General features: G+C 45.7%; 1 protein-coding gene across 4 annotated transcripts in view; it reads left to right on the plus strand.

Annotated features, from left to right (window-relative positions):
• Positions 1–5,087: 5,087 nt before the first annotated feature.
• Positions 5,088–19,578, plus strand: part of AK4 (adenylate kinase 4) — a gene marked incomplete at its 3' end in the record, with an annotated part of 76,372 nt that continues 61,881 nt past the window's right edge. The window contains exons 1-2 of one of the 4 annotated variants that reach the window (XM_082612662.1): positions 5,088–5,273; positions 5,743–6,014. In XM_082612662.1, the coding sequence (XP_082468788.1) occupies positions 5,870–6,014 (145 nt within the window). In that variant the 5' untranslated portion in view covers positions 5,088–5,273; positions 5,743–5,869. Of the gene's footprint in view, positions 5,325–5,742; positions 6,015–19,578 lie in introns of all 4 variants that reach the window. The other 3 variants (XM_082612661.1, XM_082612660.1, XM_082612659.1) reach the window with 3 other exon arrangements.

A 19,578-nucleotide genomic window follows, 5' to 3' on the forward strand; every position in this document is an offset into this window, starting at 1 on the left:
ACCTAGAGGGGTGGGATAGGGAGGATGGGAGGGAGGGAGATGCAAGAGGAAAGAGATATGGGAACATATGTATATGTATTACTGATTCACTTTGTTATAAAGCAGAAACTAACACACCATTGTAAAGCAATTATACTCCAATAAAGATGTTAAAAAAAAAAGCTATAGACAGCATTCTTTTAGTGATTACAGCAACAAAAAGCAACGGAGAGCAAAGGTTAAAGTAAAAGAAACAGATCCAACATAGAGTCAGATTTTGTTCTTCCCTGTTACACAGTCTTTTGGTGTCTTAAATATTTCATGAGTGCCTACAGGTAGAAAGGAGTCAGGCACTCTGGGGCTGATATCTTGTCCCTTCTTCCCATTATTTTACATCTTTCTTTTCCGAACCTTGCCATTTCCAAGTCACTAGCCTTTCTTCTGTCTGTGCAGAGACTTTATCCACTCTTCATTCACCTGTGAGTCAGTCATTCAGTGATATTTACTCTCTATGTCTGGAATCGATACCTAACTCTGTGGAGGCCACGATATACAAGATGAAGCCATTTTGTAAGCAGATAGACTGGGGGGGCCCTGGAGAAAGAGAACCAGGAATGGCTTTCTTGACACAAGTGAACTCTTTGGCTTAAGCCATTTTGTGAACTCATTTTGGCCTAAGCCTAGCCAAAGTGGGTTTACAATGCTCGCCCTTGAACAGGTGTTGGTAATTAATGATCTTAAGGGAATAAAGGAATGCAGGAACAGAGAAGACGCAGTCCAAGGATAGTGCAGTGACAAAGCAGAGTTCTAGTTCCTCCTTAAGGGATATACATAATAATATATCTTTGACTTCTGCAGGAATTAAGACCCCCACCCAGGTGTAGGACAGGATGATGATGTTGACCCTTCTTACTTCAGTCAACTAAGACTTGGACTCTCTGGACCTTTGCCCCAATTTTATGCTGAATTCTACTTTACTCAAGACCCTTCTTGAATATGCATGTACCCTTAGCTTAAAACTTCCCCAGTTTGGCTGTTTGGGGAGACACTGCTTTGGGAAAGATCTCTAGTGTTCTTCTTACTTGCTGCAAGTAATAATAAATCCTTCCTTCTCCCAATCTTTGGCTTGGTTGTGTCTATTGACCGACACCCACCAAGAGGCAAACCCAGTTTTCGCGTAACAACTATGTTCAAGGAACCTATGGTCTATATTAAATACAACAGAAGTACGCATGAAATGATGATAGAAAGACAGTGATGGAGAATGATAGTGTGAAGAATGGGGGTGGGGTGGGGGCATGAGGGTTAATGTTTGAAGTGAGAGCAGCATAATATCTGTGAACTATGGTTGAAGTGGTCACATCATTTAAAAAAATCCTGGTGAGGTTATATTAAATTACATTTCAAGGGTACACTTTGAAGTAAGTGAGAGCATCCCTGATGAAGCAAGAGATAATTTGATGTGGAGCTAGAGCTGATTCTAGGCGGTACATGGATCTGGCTTTAGATAATAATAAACTAAATGTTAAGAAAGTATTTCCTTTCTAATCCTATTTTTAAAATATATTTTTAAAAATTTATTTATTTATTTGTCTGTGCCGGGTCTTAGTTGCAGCACGTGGCATCTTCGTTGCCATGTGCGGGATCTTCAGTTGTGGCATGTGGGATATTGCAGCAAGTGGGATCTAGTTCCCTGACCAGGGATCGAACCTGGGCCCCCTGCATTGGGAGTGTGGAGACCCAGCCACTGGACCACCAGGGAAGTCCCCCTTTCTATTTTGAGCTGTATGTTTATAGACAAACAGAAAGTCTCATTTAGATGCTGCATGTCTTTTTTTTGTTTGTTTTTTGTTTTGGCTAACACTTGGTAAACAACACACTTACTTTTTTTTTTTAAACAAAGGTTAAGCTCAGAAACTCAAGAGGTAGATTTCAGCTGGAATTTGGTAACTTTATTTTATTTTTCTTGCATTTATTCTAGTGTATCCTTTTATTTATGGTTAGTGAGTTATATACAGTTTCTTTTCTAAATAAATTATTTAAACAAATTGAGTCGATATAAAGAAACATGATAAGCAGATTAGAACCAAGGTGGTACAAGGTTATGGCAAAATTGTGAAAGTAGTATGGAAATGACTGAAGTTTAGTAAATAAGAGCACTATGCCTGGAATGAGAAAATCTGGGTTTGAGTCCCTGCAATACCACCAACTAGCTCTGTGACCTTGGGAAGTTCACCTAATCTCTCAGAACCTTAGTATTCTCGTCTGTAAAATAGGAAGAAGAATCTCTACACGACCTTCTTTGCAAGCTTGTGAGAATCCGATGAAGGAAGGTGTAAAGTGTGAACAAATGTTGACTTTATATTATATGAAGCTGCAGAGAGGCAACATGGCTTGATGGTGAGTGTGTTAGGATGGGGAGGGAGATTTGCCAACATTTACAGAGTACTTACTATGGGCAAAATGCTGTCGATTTTTGAAAGTAGAAAAATGAATTCAATTTGGCCTTAGCCCTCAGAGTTTACTGTTTGTCTATGGACTAACACATAGATGTGTATTATTCTGTAGACTGTGATACATATTATAAATGGGTTTAAAACCCTAGGCAAAGGGAATGGGAAGAAGCTGATTACATGAGCATTTGTGATAAGAATAGCTACCATTATGGCCCTTCCAAGGGCTAGGGAGTCTGTTAGGTACTTTGTCATACTAGCTCATAACTCAGGAACTGAGATCAGAGAGGCTAAATAATTGTTCCATGGTTAATCATGGTGATGTTCATGAATAAATACTTATTATATGCCCAGTCTTGTGCTAAATTCTCTTATACATTATTTCATTTAAGCCTTATTACAAGCCTGTGAGATAAGTCATATCTTCCTTTTACAGATAAGCAAACTAAGACTCACAGAGATCAGGAGGCTTGCAGTTAGTGAATGGTGCTGTTGCAGTTTAATCCTGGGGTGTCATTTGATTGCAAAACCCATTTCTTCCAATTCTACGGCTTCTAATCAGCGGCTGAGTTGTGGGACTGAGGATGGCTGTGCACAAGGAAGGTCCATTCAGGGCTCTTGAAATGTTAGGTTCTAATCTCAGCTGGGCTTCTCTAAGTTTACTATGTCAAAACTCCTCTTTTGTTTCATAATATATGTTCCTAAACTCTTAAAGGACCAAGTCCTAGGACCATGTGAGTGGCTAATATGGCTGCATAACACCATAAGGTGATACTGGTGAAGACATTTCAAAACTAGGCAGAAGAACTGGGCAAGAGGGCAAGGTAGGCTATCTACATCTAGTTTGCGGGGGCTAGAGGCTCTCTTTCCTGTGGGAACTTACAGAATCAATTCTTGGTAAATGCAAGGGGACCTTGTGCTAAATCCAATCTCCTCAATTTAGAAACAGAAGAAGTTAACAGCCAAAGGTCCCACAGCAGGCAGAGGAATGAGACCGCACAGCTCCCCTGTCTCGATGCTCGTTTCCCAGGAGCAGTGGTTTTCAGTGTGCTCTCCAGATCAGCAGCCCTAGCACTACCTGGGAACTTGTTAGAAATGCCCACCTCAGAACCACAGAATCAGAGACGGTGGAGGTTGAGCTCAGCACTCTGTTTGAACAAGCCTTCCGAGTCGTTCTGATGTATGCTCAGGTTTGAGAATGACTGCAAAGTATCTGCTATATACTATACAGCACATGGCAGGAAGAACAGTGGAGATTTGTCATCCCCTCCAAACCCCCAGAAATTCTTCTCCCTCTTTGTTCCCAGGAGAAGGACTAAAGGGGCTTAGTGTAACAACCCCCGAGATCCACAGAACACTGAGATATTTTAGACAGGGGGATGAACCTATGGAACAAACAGTGGCCTGGGGTTGGCAGCCTGGGTGTGCTCCCAGGTAGCCAGAGACAGGTGCTGTCTGGCCATCAGTGTGTGGAGGAGAAGGGCTGGGACCTGGGATACCATCAGGCTTCCCCAGCCCCAGTCCAACACAGACAGAGCAGCCAGGAATCTAGAGAAGGCTCTTCTCCACACTGTCCCTCCGAGTCTGTGAGCCACGAGTTGGGCGCACTCAGAACCCTGCAGTGGATTTCCCAAAGGCAGGAGGCAGGAGGCCTGTGGAAGGAGAGCAGAGGACCAGAGCTGGTGGGATGCAAAGGTGTATGGAAGGCAACCGTGTGCCCCTGCTGACGATTTTTTGCTTTATGTTGAAGGGACGATAATATCTGAGGTGGGGAGATAATGGAAATTGATTTGCACTTTAGCAGTATCTCTGGCAGCTGCATTACGGATGGATTGGCGGAAGCCGGAGACTTGTGGGCAGGCGGTTATCACGCTAAATCCGAGTGGGAAATGAAAGCTGAGTGTGGTGTGGGAACAGATTTCCCTGGGAACAGATTCTCTGGGAACAGAGAATATGGATTGGGATATTTGGTTATGCCGGGGAGGCGAGGGAGGAGATAGCACCCACCGGGACTCAGTAAGTTGTAAACGTAGTGCCAAAGTCCTGGCTTCTGAATTCCTAGAACCAGTCGGCTACAAGATCCTGAGGGCTGGATGATGTCCCCCCTCCCCGCCCCACCTTTTCCTCCTAACCCAAGGAACCTGGGCCTTGGAGTCCGGCAGATGAGAGTTCAAAATTCCCGCTGGAATGTAACTTCCACCGGGGCAGGATTCTCTCTCTGGTTCACAGCTATATGCTGAGGGACTAAAACAGTGTCTGACACATAGTAGGGGCTCAATAAACATTTGCTGAATGAATGAATCAATGAATGGCTATACTCCAAGCCTCCTCTCCTCCCTTGTGCATACCCTACTTGGAACGGGTGTTGCTGAAGGAAATCACCTAGCCGCGAACTTGACGCACAGTAGGCGCTCAACATGTTGTGTTTTTCCTTCCTCTCCACAGAAGACGGGTCCCCAGCCGACCGCAAAAGGGGTTTTTTTGTCCCTTGCGTCTTCTCCACCTGCCTTCGCCCCCGCGGGCCCCACGGGGTCTTGGGGAGCAAGTGGGCCGGGGAGGCGGGTGGGAGCGGAGCTACGGGGCGGGGAGAGGCGCGGGCGGACTGACAGGCGGCTAGCGCGGGGCCGCTCTCCCCGCTTACGTAAGGCGCGAGTCCCGCGCGGCCGGCCGGGGCTCCGAATGGGGGCGGGCGGAGGCGGCGCCGCCCAGCGGGATCCGGGCTGGAAGCCTTGCGGAGCGCCGCGTCCCGGCGGAGGTGTGTTTATTTGACTGCTCCGGGTGGAGAGGCGCCGAACTCCGGCTCCTCACAGCGGAGAGCGCATCCGTCAGCCCTCGGCGGAGGTGGGCGCTGGGCCGTCCGCGCGGGCGGCAGCCGCTGCGACTCCCCGGGAGGTGACAGCCGCCGGGGAGGGGCCGAGGCGCGAACCAAACGCTGCCCACGTGCGGGGACCCGCGTTGGGGCTCACTCCCCAGGCCTCCCGGGGCGTGGGCGACTGGAGGCGCGCCTGGAGTCACTGCCTAGCCCGGCCCCCCCACTCGGGGGAGGCTGGCGTGGGGATGCTCTACTCTCTCCTCGGACGGGGCGTGGGGCGCGAGGTTTAGGAAGGGATCCCGGTGGGGCGGGCCGGGTGGACCTCTGAGCCCCCGACGGCTGCCCCCGTCAGGGGCGGGCGCTCGGACGTATGCCAGAATCGCAGCGTGGGGGCGAGGAGGGCGGGGAGGTGTAGCGTGGCGCTTACTCCGCCTTCGAGCCGCCCTGGCGCGGGGCGGAGGCGAGGGGTTGTCTCAAAAGTCTCTCCTTCCCCTGCAGGGGCGGCGGCAAGTCCCCGCGCGAGCCCAGGGTGTCAGAGGCTGAGGCAGAAGAAGCAAAGTTCCCGGGGCTTCTTCGAGGCCGCTGTCCGGGTTGCCAGTTCGGCCTCCCCCTCCTCGCCAAGGCAATGGCTTCCAAACTCCTGCGCGCGGTCATCCTTGGGCCGCCCGGCTCGGGCAAGGGCACCGTGTGCCAGAGGATCGCCGAGAACTTTGGCCTCCAGCATCTCTCCAGCGGCCACTTCTTGCGGGAGAACATCAAGGCCAACACGGGTGAGGACGTGCGGAGGCGAGGGGAGGGGTGAGCCGACGCGGGATCGGGTGAGGCTGGGAGGCGAAGGCGAAGGGCCGGCGAGGGGCCGGGTCTCTTCGGTCCCCGGGCGCCCTTCCCCCGCCCGCGTGTGGTAGTGCAGGCTCCTACGTGCCGGGGCGCATGCAGCCGGTGGCCCGCGGCCGTGCGGCTTAACCGCGCCAGGGAGGAGGCCGAGGCACGTTGGGAGGAGGGTGGGAGGTGCACGCGGCCCCTCTCTCCGCGCGGGCTTCTCTTGCTGTGGCGAGAAGCCGGTTACCACCCAGCTGAGGAGCGAGATCCAGGCAGCTGAAAGCCCCGAGCTTCCTCTCTCGCCCGGCTTCCTTAAGGCCAAGCCATCCCCGTCCCTCGGCCTCCTCCTACCCCGTCCACCGCGTCCCTGGTGACCCGAAGCGTCCCCTCCTCTCGCCCGAGCCCCCCGGGCCGAGCGCCGCCCACCTGTGGGAGTCGGGCGGGGCCGCGCGCTGGGGAACCTGTGGCGCCGCGGGGCTCGCAGCCGCGCGCTGCTCCAGCCCCTCCGCGCCGCCTGGGACCTCTAGGCAGAGCCCTGGGTGGCTTTGAAAGGCCTGTCTGTTCCCTGCCGCCTTCTAAGGTAAACTCTCACCACTAACTACCCCCTCCGCTCCAAGCCAGGGCCTGGCCGTTAGGAGACAAGGAGGAGACGCGTTCTGATAAATTACATTTTGAATCCAGCTTCCCTGGAAATGGCTTCTTGAGAATGCCTCCTTTGGCTTGCGTGGTGAATTGGGGGCTATAGATCGCCTGCTCTCCTAGCCTTTCAGTACGGCCCTTCTCCCCTCTCCTCCCACCCCGCGTTCACACCAGTTCATAATGAATTGGCGTTCAAAGGCGAGAGGTAGCTGTGGTGCTGCTGCGAGGTATATACATGGCCCTTCTGGGATGCAGATGCTCACGATTAGCAACTCCTTTATGAAAACTTGTTACTGCAAACGGGGTGCTTCACTGTGGCTTCTGTTCTCATCAGTGTCCTAGGTGGTTATGGCCTATTATGGGCTAATTATCCAGGGATTTTCATTACAGAAGCACAGATTAGTTTGGCGAGGTAGGTGGAGGACCCTGCTGGAAAACAGAAAGCCTGAAAGCGGGGAATTAAGATGTATCTCAAAGGCGGAGTTTTATTCATTATCTCTTAAGCAGGTTGTAAAAGCAAGCTTTTATTTTGATCTTAAAGAATCCTGTCACCCACCCTCAACATACACAAGGCCGAGTTCTGTGTATCAGACTGCACCTGGAATTTTCTCTTGCGGTTATTGATACCACGATTGGGTCTATTTTAATTTTAATACCACATTCAAATGCATTTTATTCCTTCCGTGTTTGGAATGCAGTTTGGGCAGGGGGGAGAACTGTGTGAGAGGGAAGGCTGGCTCTCTACCCGAGGGTTCTGTGGTCAGGTGGGGCTTCTCGTGGTAGGCATAATGAGGGAGGAAACTGCTGGGTGGGAGCCCATTTTTCTGAATTCTCTATAGCAACTTGCTAACTTGTTTCTTCTGACATGAGGGGCTTCACACCATCCATCCTGGTTCTGGATTAGTGGCTCTTTCCATTCTTAAAGAGCATATGATGGGAAGTAGTTTATTTCTGCACTTTTTTAGGGGTTTTGAGAACTTTCCACTTGCTGTTTTCCCTTATTTTGTTCATTTTAACTTTCCTTTGTTCTGAATTTTAGTTTCCATTCTCTTTCAAATGCTTTCATTTCCCTCCCAGTGTTTCTCCCTGGAGTAAGAAGTGACTCTGCAATGTTTAAATTATCTTTTTCTGTTGGGAATCAAGTAGTTTATGCATGAACAATTAAAAAGCTTGATCAGGGAAAGAAGAAGAAGAGGAGGAATAAAGGACAGTGATTCGTTTTGAAAGTGGCCTGTTTCTAGTGGACGTGGAGGGTGTTCTCTGATTATTTTTTCTCTCTCAGAAGGTCTGAGTCTTACCGACTCATTGCCTGGTAAATAAGAAAACATTCCACAGTATTTATTTTTCTGTTAGCTGCTGTTTGCTTTTCCCTAATTTCCTGGTAGAGAAGCACAAGGATCCCTCTGTAGGTACCCCTTTATAGCTGAAGGTTTGAAGGAGATGATGAAGCGCAGCAAAACCCCAGGAAATAAAACCTTGGTAGGAATTTAAGTTGGAAAGTAGCTCAGGCCATCTGCTGCAGCCTGAATTGGGGCATACTCCTGTCCACGTGGTTTTCCTGCAGCCACTCCCTGGTGGCTCCTCGAGTGGCTCCTCCAGGGAAGGGCTGGCTACTCATTGCTTTTGGGCAGTCTTCCCTCACCTGCCCTGGCAGAATTCATCTCTTTCCTCTGCACATAGCTTATGGATTCTGTTTCTGCAGTCACACACAGTTATGATGCAGTGCAGCAAATGTCTTCTAATTTATCCAGTAAAGACTTACTGAATACCTGCTATATATCAGTGTTCTAGGTGCTGGGGGCTCGAGTGATATTTTTTCTACCTTCACCGTGTTCCAGTTTCCACTGAGAGACTTAAAGGACAGGGATCTGACAAATTGCCTAATGCATAAAAGGAGTTCAACAAGTCTGATGAAGGCATGGGTCATGGATTCTATCTACATTTTTCCCAGCAAGAATCAAACAGCCTCTAGCGATCAAGTCCATTTTGCTTAATTAGCTCTATGATTTATGGTAAAAGTTTGTATTTACTGTGGATTTGAGATTAGCCTCATGACAGATGTCACCCATTGGCTCTGCCTAGTCTGCCTGGAGAAGTGCAGGCTGAGACTTATCAAATGCCTTATTTGAAGACCCACCCCCAAGTCTTTGGCTCACATTTTCTTTAGCAAGTGAGTGAGTAAATAGATGGGAGAGTTCTCTTAGGTTGCCAGAAGCAGGTTCCTACACTCTGTCATAAAGAATATTAGCTTTCCTTGGGGCTTCCCTGGTGGCGCAGTGGTTAAGAATCCGCCTGCCAATGCAGGGGACATGGTTTTGAGCCCTGGTCCAGGAAGATCCCTCATGCCGCGGAGCAGCTAAACCCGTGCACCACAACTACTGAGCGCGCATGCCACAGCTACTGAAGTTCGTGCGCCTAGAGCTGGTGCTCCTCAACAAGAGAAGCCACTGAAGTGAGAAGCCCGCGCACCGCAACAAAGAATAGCCCCCGCTCACTGCAATTAGAGGAAGCCTGCACAGCAACAAAGACCCAATGCAGCCAAAAATAAATAAAATAAATAAATTTATTTAAAAAAAAGAATATTAGCTTTTCTCTATGTGTGTGTGCATGTGTTGTTTGCAAACATATGCATGAGCCTGTGTGTGCGCGCGAGTGCATGCGCACACACAGGAACACACAGAGCTGGCACTCGGTAGTGAGTTCCATCAAAACATATTTAGTGGTAGCTTCTTTTGTTGAGTGATGGGTGACTGAAACTTCCTTCTGAAGGGTGTGAGAATCCTGTTTTAAGGGTTGTACTGGATCTACTATCTCAAGTGCAGGAAAATTGGAAAGTTTCCATTTGGAAGCATCCTGGACTTGAGAGAAAAGATGTTCAAGAACAAACCTGTTTCTGCTCTTAATATTAACTGCAGCTCTTGCTGAGGTTTGCAGATGGGACTGGCATTTCAAATTAGTCAATGGGCTGAGCCTCTCCTGAAAAGATGACCTAGTTCAGAGGGCTTAGGGTTTTTTTGTTTTTTGTTTTTTTTATACTCATTAAGTATAAATGTGTGTCTTTTCTTACGTAAGAATGAAAACTGCTGAGAATTGGAGAAGTATTAAAGAGACTAATGTTCAACAATGTACCTAAAACAACTTTAAATGGTTCACCTTTTTGTAGATCATACAAAGTCTCGGTTTATTCTGCAATATCTGGAGTATGGTATATTCCTTTTTTTTTTTTTTTTTCCCTAGCTTGGTGAGACTCGGGATGTAGCCCAGGTCAAGGGTCTGACCAGCTTGGAGGCGTCTGTCCAGTCTACAGGTCCACTTCCACATCCCCCTATTTTTTCTGGTTTCTTTGTCTGAGGGTTTCCACGTGTACTTCGGGAGAACTATTTGACTTGAATAAGGTGTCCCATGATAGTAAGACTGACTTTGTCACATGCACAGCTGAATCTGAGCATCCTTCCGGTGTGGTCATTTTTCTAAAGTAGCTTTTTCTGATCAAAGTCACGCCTTGTAGAAAATTTGGAAAATGCGAAGCTGTGGAAGAAACTGAAAAGGCAAGTGAAAATTACCCACAATTCCACCCCAACACTTGGAAATTCCAACAGAAGTTATTTTACTTTTTTTCTTTTCTGTGTATTTGCCCCGCTACCCCCAACAAACTTGGTGTCCCATTAGTTGATAACTGTTCCCCCTCCCACTTAGGTATGTATTGTAAGCATTTTCCTGTGTTCTTAAAGCTTCTTCAAAAACATTTAAAATTTCTGTATTATAGTCCGTTCAGCAGATATTTTTTTGAGTATCTTTTGAGTACTCAGATATCCCTTTGTTCTTTTTTTTTTTTTCTTTTTTTGTCTGTGTCGGGTCTTTGTTGCTGCATGCAGGCTTTCTTCTAGTTGCAGCGAGCAGGGGCTACTCTTCATTGCAGTGTGCGGGCTTCTCATTGTCGTGGCTTCCCTTGTTGCAGATCACGGGCTCTAGGCACGTGGGCTTCAGTAGTTGTGGCTCGTAGGCTCAGTAGTTGTGGCTCACGGGCTGTAGAACACAGGCTCAGAAGTTGTGGCGCATGGGCTTAGTTGCTCTGCGGCATGTGGGATCTTCCCAGACCAGGGCTCGAACCTGTGTCCCCTGCATTGGCGGGTGGATTCTAACCCCTGCACCACCAGGGAAGTCCCTCCCTTTGTTCTTAGAGGTTAGAGTCCACAGCAAGGTGAGGGGATGCGGGCATTCAGGAGACAGGAGATAGCACATATGGAATAAGCAGCGTAGTATTTGATAAAGGTGCCTGTTATGAAGGAAATGAAAAGGTGATGAGTTAGTGATGAGGCTAAGGTGATTATCCTAGGTTGTGTGATTAGGGGATGCCTCTCTGGGAGGTGAGTAACCACAGGGATAAACATATAATGATCCAGGAGCAGAGTGTTCCAGGGAGAAGGGACAGCAAGTGCGAAGGCCCTAAGGTGATACTAGCATAGCTTGTTTGAGGAACAGAAAGACAGGGAATATGATTGGTGCCTGGTGAGCAAGGGGGATGTGGAAGGAAGTCATGTGGAGCCTTGAGGGTCCTGGGAAAGATTGGACTTTAAAGGCGCTGGAAAGCTATTGAAGGGTTTTCTAGGACAGCAGCACGAGTGGATTGACCTTCTAAAAGTTGACTTGGGATTCTGTGTGAGGTGACAAGAGTGGTACCAGGGACACCAGGTGGATGAAGAGAGTGGACCGTGGCTTGGACTGGGTGGTGGTGGTGAGAAGTGAAGGGCTTTAGGGTGTGTATGAAAGCAGGGCTGACTGGACGGCATGAGTTGGCTCTGAGGGGTGATGGTGGCAAAACAGTGCACAGTGAGTCCTAGGATTTTGGCCTGAGCCTCTGTGTCAAATGTACCTTAGGGTTGAACTAGAGTCTGTCTAACCAGTGTGGTATGGAACATTTGGGTTATTTGCTGTTTAGTAATGCTCTTATGAACATCATTGTATGTAAACCATTGAGCAGATATCCTCTCCTTGGGATAGGTTACTAGGAATAAAATGACTGGATCAGAATAGTTTTTAAAAATATATATTTTATTTGTTTAGTTTCACTGGGTCCTAGGTGCGGCAGTTGCGGCTTGCAGGCTCCTTAGTTGCAGCTCGCCAGCCCCTTAGTTGTAGCTCGCCAGCCCCTTAGTTGTGGCATGCAAATTTTTAGTTGTGGCATGCATGTGGGATCTAGTTCCCTGACCAGGGATCGAACCCAGGCTCCTGCATTGGGAGTGCAGAGTCTTAACCACTGTGCCACCAGGGAAGTCCCCAGAATAGTTTTTAAACCATAGGGTAATGAGAGGTTTTTTTTTTTTAACATGGACCATTTTTAAAGTCTTTATTGAATTTGTTACAATATTGCTTCTGTTTTATGTTTTGATTTTTTGGCCCCAGGCATGTGGGAACTTAGCTCCCTGACCAGGGATCAAACCTGCACCCCCTGCATTGGAAGGTGAAATCTTAACCACTGGACTACCAGGGAAGTCCCACAAGAGTTTTAAACTTAGCTTATAAACATCCAGACAAGGTCTTGGTGTAAAGGTATCTAATAGGTGCTACTACTATATTCATGTAATTTTTGGCTTACTAAATATTTTATTTAAGTACAGGCATAGATACACATACATTTGTACCTATGGGTTTTTTTTTTCTGCCATGCCGCATGGCTTGTGGCACCTTAGTTCCCCAACCAGGGATTGAACCCCGGGCTCTCAGCAGTGAAAGTGTGGAGCCCTAACCACCAGACCACCAGGGAGTTCTCTGTACCTATGTATTTAAACTCTTTCCTTGTTTTTGTTTTTGTTTTTTTTGCGGTACGCGGGCCTCTCACCGTTGTGGCCTCTCCCGTTGCGGAGCACAGGCTCTGGACGCGCAGGCTCAGTGGCCATGGCTCACGGGCCCAGCCGCTCTGCTGCATGTGGGATCTTCCTGGACCGGGTCACGAACCCGTGTCCCCTGCATCGGCAGGCGGACTCTCAACCACTGTGCCACCAGGGAAGCCCCTTTCCTTGTTTTTCTGATTATAGAAATAGTTTGTATTAAGTTATCAAAGGTTTAGAAATCCACGAAAGATAAGGAAGCAAAAAACTTGTAATCGCACTAACTGGGAGGAAAAAATACTGTTAATACTTTTTATATGCAGTATATCTTCCAGACTGTTTTCCAAGAATATATTATGTATTACTATTTTAAAAATTGCTTGTTTTATTTCACAATGTATCATTTAATATTTTACAGTGTCATTACACTCTGTTCTTTAATGTGAGTTTAATGCTTTGTACTATTTCAATATAATTTTTATTCCACTCTTGATTTTTTGAAAAGGTAATACATGCAGATGGTAAAATTTTCAAATACACTAGGAGTGGAGTGGAAGATCTCTCTTCCATCCTGCCCTCTGGTTCCCCAGTTACTGTCCTCAGGGATACCTACTTTTTTACTTTTCTTGGATGTTCATCCAAGGAATTTGTGTATACATATATCTCATGTATGTATAGTGGTGCCCCTTTAAAAAAAAATGTACACATATATACTTTGTTTTGCCTTCTTTTTTTTTTAAAAAACTTTGAAGTATAGCTTCGACATTGGTTTCTACTAGCACTTATCAACCTACCACATTCTTTAAAAAAAGTCTGGATGCATAGTCTTATTCTACAACTGTACCATTGTTTCTTTAACCAACCATTCTCAGGTGTTTTGGTCTCAGGACCTTTTAACACATATAAAAATCACTGAGAACCCCAAAGAGCCTTTTTTTATACAGGTTCTCCCTGTAGATACTAACTGTATTAGAAATTAAAACTGGGAAAATTTAAAAATATTTACTAATTCATTAAAGCTAACAATAATAAACCCATTACATGTTAACACATGTCTATAAAAACATAACTATTTTCCAGAACATACGCCAATGAGAAAGAGTAGTTTTGTTACGAGTATTTGCAAATCTCTTATGTTTGGCTTAATAGAAGAAAGCTAGATTCTCACATCTGGTTCTTCACTCAGGCGGTGTGCTATTTTGTTTTGGTTAAAGTATTGGAAGAATATGTGTCTTCACCCAGATATGTAGTTAAAGGGGGAACTCACAGACTCCTGGAAGGGTCTCATGGACCCTCAGGGATCCTTGGACCATACTTTGAGAATGGCTGGTTTAACCAGTCCCCTGTTGATGGGAGGGTAGGTTATTTATAGTCTTTCAGTATACAAAGCATACTGGGCTGAATGTCCTGTAAATATGTCTTTCAACAAATGTTTGAGTGCCAGGCAGTGTTGGCTTATGGGACAGAAAGAGGTGAGACAAGGTCTATTCCCTGAAGGAGCTGCTAAGTTTATTGGGAGAGGCAGTCAGGCAAACAAGTATGAAGTCGTGAAAGGGTGCAAGATGTGCGTTTGTAGGTCCTGGGGACATAGGGAAGAGGCAGCCTACCCGGCATGTAGGAGGAGGTAGGGTTTGGGAAGGCTTTTTAGAGCTGGAGGAGCCTCCTGAGCTGAGTTTTGACAAATGAGCCCATCTGCAAGGTGAGGGAAGGTGGTTGTTGCCACACAGAATCGGAACTCCCCCTCTAGAGCTTGTTTGTGGTTCACAGGGATCTTTTGTGTGCTTTTGTGGCTTGATCACACCTTGTATAATATCGTTTCAGACCTCATTCATCTCTTAGCTGTACGTACCATCCAAGGCAAGGGTTATTACACCTGCTCCAGATCACCTTTTCCAGTTTCCATTACTTGTGCTTACCTTTAAGATACATACACATATGGTACCGGGAAACCTTTAGTCTTCTGCTTCAGGCTTCCTGGAACTCACGTGATGGCAACTGATCATGAAACTAGTAAACTGGGTACTAGACTATTAGCTATAAATCCACCCATTGCGAAGGGCATTAGAATTGCCTCTTTAACAGTCTGCCAAGTAAATTGTTACATGGTATTATATTATGCTAGTCTGCTCAGTAGCACTCTGTGTGGTCCATGTCGTGAGAAGATTTAAGACTCGGAAATTGTTTTTCTTGTAAAGTTTTAGACGGTATGCTTTCACAATGGATCAGATAATATCAACTACATATTGTCTTTTAGCAAACTAGATAGATACACATTTTTATTCATATATTTTTAAAGCAGGTAGTAGAGGCTTTGGATTACTCTGCCTTTTTGCCTCCACCACTTGATATTTAGTTCAGGTTGGCCTTTAAGACATAGTACAAAAGGTCTCATTTGTAGAGTTTCCTGCAGTCCAGTTAGATGGCTGATGTTATATTTTAACAGTCTCACTTCCAAGTTCCAAGAGTTCTTGTACTGGTTAAACGACAGGTCCAGCAGCAAGCATCCCTTCCTTAGCCAGAAAGACTGATAGTATTGAAATAATGCAAAGTCAGTCCTGCTCATCAAATTCCCAAGAAGCTAGAAATCAACTATTTTCTGTACTAAAGCACTTTTTTTTATTGACCAGCAACCTGTGACCCTGGCACTTTGTAATTCTTGTGACTGTAATTCCTGTGACTTGGTCATTGTAACTAATGTTTGCAGTGAGTCAAGCATGTGCTAGTCCCTGCAGGGGCTAATGTATGCACAATCTCTAGTCTACACACACATCTACAGGGCAGTTGAAATACATCATTTTACAAATAAAGAAATGGCCTCAGAGAGGTTGAGTTACTTACCTTAGGTTAAACAGTTAGTTAAATAGAGAAGCTAGCATTCAAACTTGGGACCATATGGCTGGGATTAAACTTTCCCATTATGTTGTGCTGCTATGCAGGTACTCCAGTAACTACTGAAAATCCACTTCATGTCTTAGAAATGCCACACTGGGACAGGAATGGCAGGGAACCTTTGCAGCTTAGTTCTCCACAAGTCCGCTGAGATTCATCTTTAAGGGTGACCTAGAGATATGTGGTTTGTTGTTGTTATCATTCTGTCCTTAAAACATTAAAAAAAATAAAAATAAAAAAGGACCGACTTCCTCCTTTCTCCTAAATAAAGGGCCAGAAAAGGTCTGAAATAGAAACCATGTGTAATTGTGAGGAGGCAGAAATTGCTTCTCATCAAAATGGTAAGATTTCTGGAATAGTACCTGTACTTGTTTTTTTATTAGTTGTTTGACAAATGTTTCTGTGCCTGCGTTAGGTGGGGGGAGGCATGCACAAGTGCCCTTGAAGCATTTATGGTTTAAGATTCAAGTTCTCGGTTCCACGTTACAGTCCTATGAGTCATGGTGGGGTGTGTGTGGGTGAAGTGTTGGTCACGGACATGGTCGGGGAGGGTGTTATGCAGAGGTACCTTTCTCCCATAATGCCTTTCACACTTCCATTAATTTCTCAGTCTATTTTCAGTCCCATCACTTCCATGAAGCTTTTCCACAGCTGTTGCAGCTACATGTCATTTTCTAATCTGGAATTTCTGTCCTACCCATCTGTACCTCTAACGTGGCATTTATTAATGACTCCCTGTAAGATGATCTATTTCATAACTTCACTTACAATCTCTCGCCATCTGAATAGTAAGTTCATTAGCGTCAGTTCAGCTCAACAGTTGTTTTGATAGCCTATTAGGGCAGGAGGGACAAACCAAGGAAAAATAATCAAGATAACTTTGTACACCTTATGCCTTATAAGTACTATGAAGAAAATGTAATAGTACAATGACAGTGACTGGGAAGACCACTTGGGAGTGTGAAGTTGAAGGAGGGCTCTCTGAGGAGATGATGTATAAGCTGAGCTCTGAACATGCGTGTGGAAGCCAGGTATATGTAGACTTGGGCAGAGGGAAGATCATGTGACAAGACTGTAATATAGGAGTGAGCTTTCCATCAGTGGAGAAGAGAGGAGGCAGGTGTCTCAGGAACACCGTGAGTGTGGAGGAGATGGCAGAAAAGGAGGCTGAGAGGTAGGCCTAGGGCCTTGCAGGCTGGCCAGGAGTTTGGACTTCATTATAACTGGATGAGAAGTGATGGGGTTTGTTGTTGTTTTTTTTCTTTTTGTTTACTTTTCATATATAACAGCTTTACTGAGATATAACTTGCATATAGTAAAGTTTATCCTTTTAGAGTGCACAAAGCAGTGCCTTTTAGTATATTTTATAGAGTTGTGCAACCATCACCACTATCTAATTTCAGACGAGATCGGGCGCGTTCAGGGTGGTATGGCCGGAGACACCACTATCTAATTTCAGAACATTTTCATTACCCCGGAAAGAAACCCTGTACCCATTAGCAGTCATCCCCCATTCCCCCCTCCCTCCAGGCCCTGATAATCACTAATCTACTTTCTGTTTGTATGCATTTGCCTTTTTTGATGTTTCATATAAATGGACTCATACAATATGTGATTTTTTTGGAGCTGGCTTCTTTAACTTTGCATGTTTTCAAGATTCAACTATGTGGTAATATGATATGTATCAGTACTTCATTCCTTTTTATTGCATGATAATACTCTATTGGATGGCTATACCACATTTTGTTTATTCTCTCATTTGCTGATGGACACGGGTTGTTTCCTGCTATGAACATTAGTATACATGTTTTTGTGTGGACATATGTTTTCACCTCCCTTGGGTGTATACCTAGCAGTGGAATTGCTAAGTCATGTGGGAACAGTATGTTTAACATTTAGAGCAACTGCCAAATTATTTTCTAAAGCAGCTGCATCATTTCATATTCCCACCACCTATGAATTGAGTTTTCCAATGTTTTCACATCCTCACCAGTGCTTGTTATTGTCTTTTTCTTTTTTCTTTTAGCCTCCCTTGTGGGTGTGAAGTGGTGTCTCATTGTGGTTTTGATTTGCATTTCCTTAAGGACTAACAATGTTGAACATCTTTTCTTGTGCTTCTGACCATTTGTATGTCTTGTCTTCGTTGGAGAAATGTCTATTTAAATCCTTTACCAGTTTTTAAGATTGGCTTATTTGTGCTTTATTGCTGAGTTCTGTATATATTTTGGTTATAAGTCCCTTATTAGATATATGATTTGCATATATTGTCTCCCATTCTGTGAATTGTCTTTATCTTTTTTTTTTTTTTTTAAGAAGATGTTGGGGGTAGGAGTTTATTAATTAATTAATTTATTTTTGCTGTGTTGGGTCTTCGTTTCTGTGCGTGGGCTTTCTCTAGTTGTGGCAAGCGGGGGCCACTCTTCATCGCGGTGCGCGGGCCTCTTACTGTCGCAGCCTCTCTTGTTGCGAAGCACAGACTCCAGACGCGCAGGCTCAGTAGCCGTGGCTCACGGGCCCAGCCGCTCCGCGGCACGTGGGATCCTCCCAGACCAAGGCTCGAACCTGTGTCCCCTGCACCAGCAGGCAGACCCTCAACCACTGCGCCACCAGGGAAGCCCTGTCTTTATCTTTTTGTTTGTGTTTTTGTTTTTCTTTGGCCACGCCATGTGGCTTGTGGGATCTTAGTTCCCCAACCAGGGATCAAACCTGGGCCCTAGTCAGTGAAAGCACTGGGTCTTAACCACTGGACCGCCAGGGAATTCCCTGTGAATTGTCTTTTTACTTTCTTTTTTTTAGAAATAAATTTATTTATTTATATATTTATTTTTTGGCTGCATTGGGTCTTTGTTGCTGTGCGTGGGCTTTCTTAGTTGCGGTGAGCAGGGGCTACTCTTCATAGTGGTATGCGGGCTTCTCATTGCGGGGGCTTCTCTTGTTGCAGAGCATGGACTCTAGGCGCATGGGCTTCAGTAGTTGTGGTGCATGGGCTTAGTAGCTTTGTGGCATGTGGGATCTTCCGGGACTAGGGCTCGAACATGTGTCCCTTGCATTGACAGGCGATTCTTAACCACTGTGCCACCAGGGAAGTCCTACTTTCTTAATGGTGTCCTTGGAAGCATAAAAGTTTTGAATTTTGATGAAGTCCAATTTACCTGTGTTCTTTTCTTCTTTTGCTGCTTGTGATTTTGGTGTTGTGGCTAACATACCATTGCCTCATCTAAGGTGAAGCCACTGTTTTTAAATATGGAATTGACAATCTGGTTCACATTTTTTTTTAAATTAATTTTTATTGGAGTATAGTTGCTTTACATGATTCACATTTTTTAATAGATCACTCAGGCTGTTTGGAAACTGGACTGGGTGGTTCTAGAGTGAAACTTCCAAAGACAGGTAAGAGGTTGTTACAGTATCCACAGACAAATGGGTAGACTTTAAACTTCAGTAAGTACTTGTTTTTGTTTTTTGTTTTTTGCGGTATGCGGGCCTGTCACTGTTGTGGCTTCTCCCGTTGCGGAGCGCAGGCTCAGCGGCCATGACTTACGGGCCCAGCCGCTCCGCAGCATGTAGGACCTTCCTGGACTGGGGCACAAACCCGTGTCCCCTGCATCGGCAGGTGGACTCTCAACCACTGCGCCACCAGGGAAGCCCTTTTTTTTTCTTTCTTTCTTTCTTTTTTTTTTTTTTAGTACTTGTTTAATCAAGGTATTCTAATAGCATCCTGTTAGTAGGAATAAAAAATGGTCTCCACCTTTAAGAAATTCACAAGGTAGGGACTTCCCTGGTGGCGCAGTGGTTAAGAATACACCTGCCAATGCAGGGGACACAGGTTCAAGCCCTGGTCTGTGAAGATCCCACGGGCTGCTGAGCAACTAAGCCCGTGTGCCACAATTAATGAGCCTACGCTCTAGAGCCCATGAACCACAACTGCTGAGCCTGCTTGCCACAACTACTGAAGCCCACGTGCCTAGAGTCTGTGCTCCACAACAAGAGAAGCCACGGCAATGAGAAGCCTGCACACTGCAACAGAGTAGCCCCTGCTCACCGCAACTAGAGAAAGCTGGCATGCAACAACGAGGACCCAACACAGCCAAAAATAAATAGATAAATAAATTTATTAAAAAATAAAGAAATTCACAAGGTAAAACATATAGCCAATTAA

The sequence above is a fragment of the Mesoplodon mirus genome, assembly GCF_964341445.2.
Source record: "Mesoplodon mirus genome assembly, chromosome: 3".
Taxonomy (NCBI): domain Eukaryota; kingdom Metazoa; phylum Chordata; class Mammalia; order Artiodactyla; family Ziphiidae; genus Mesoplodon; species Mesoplodon mirus.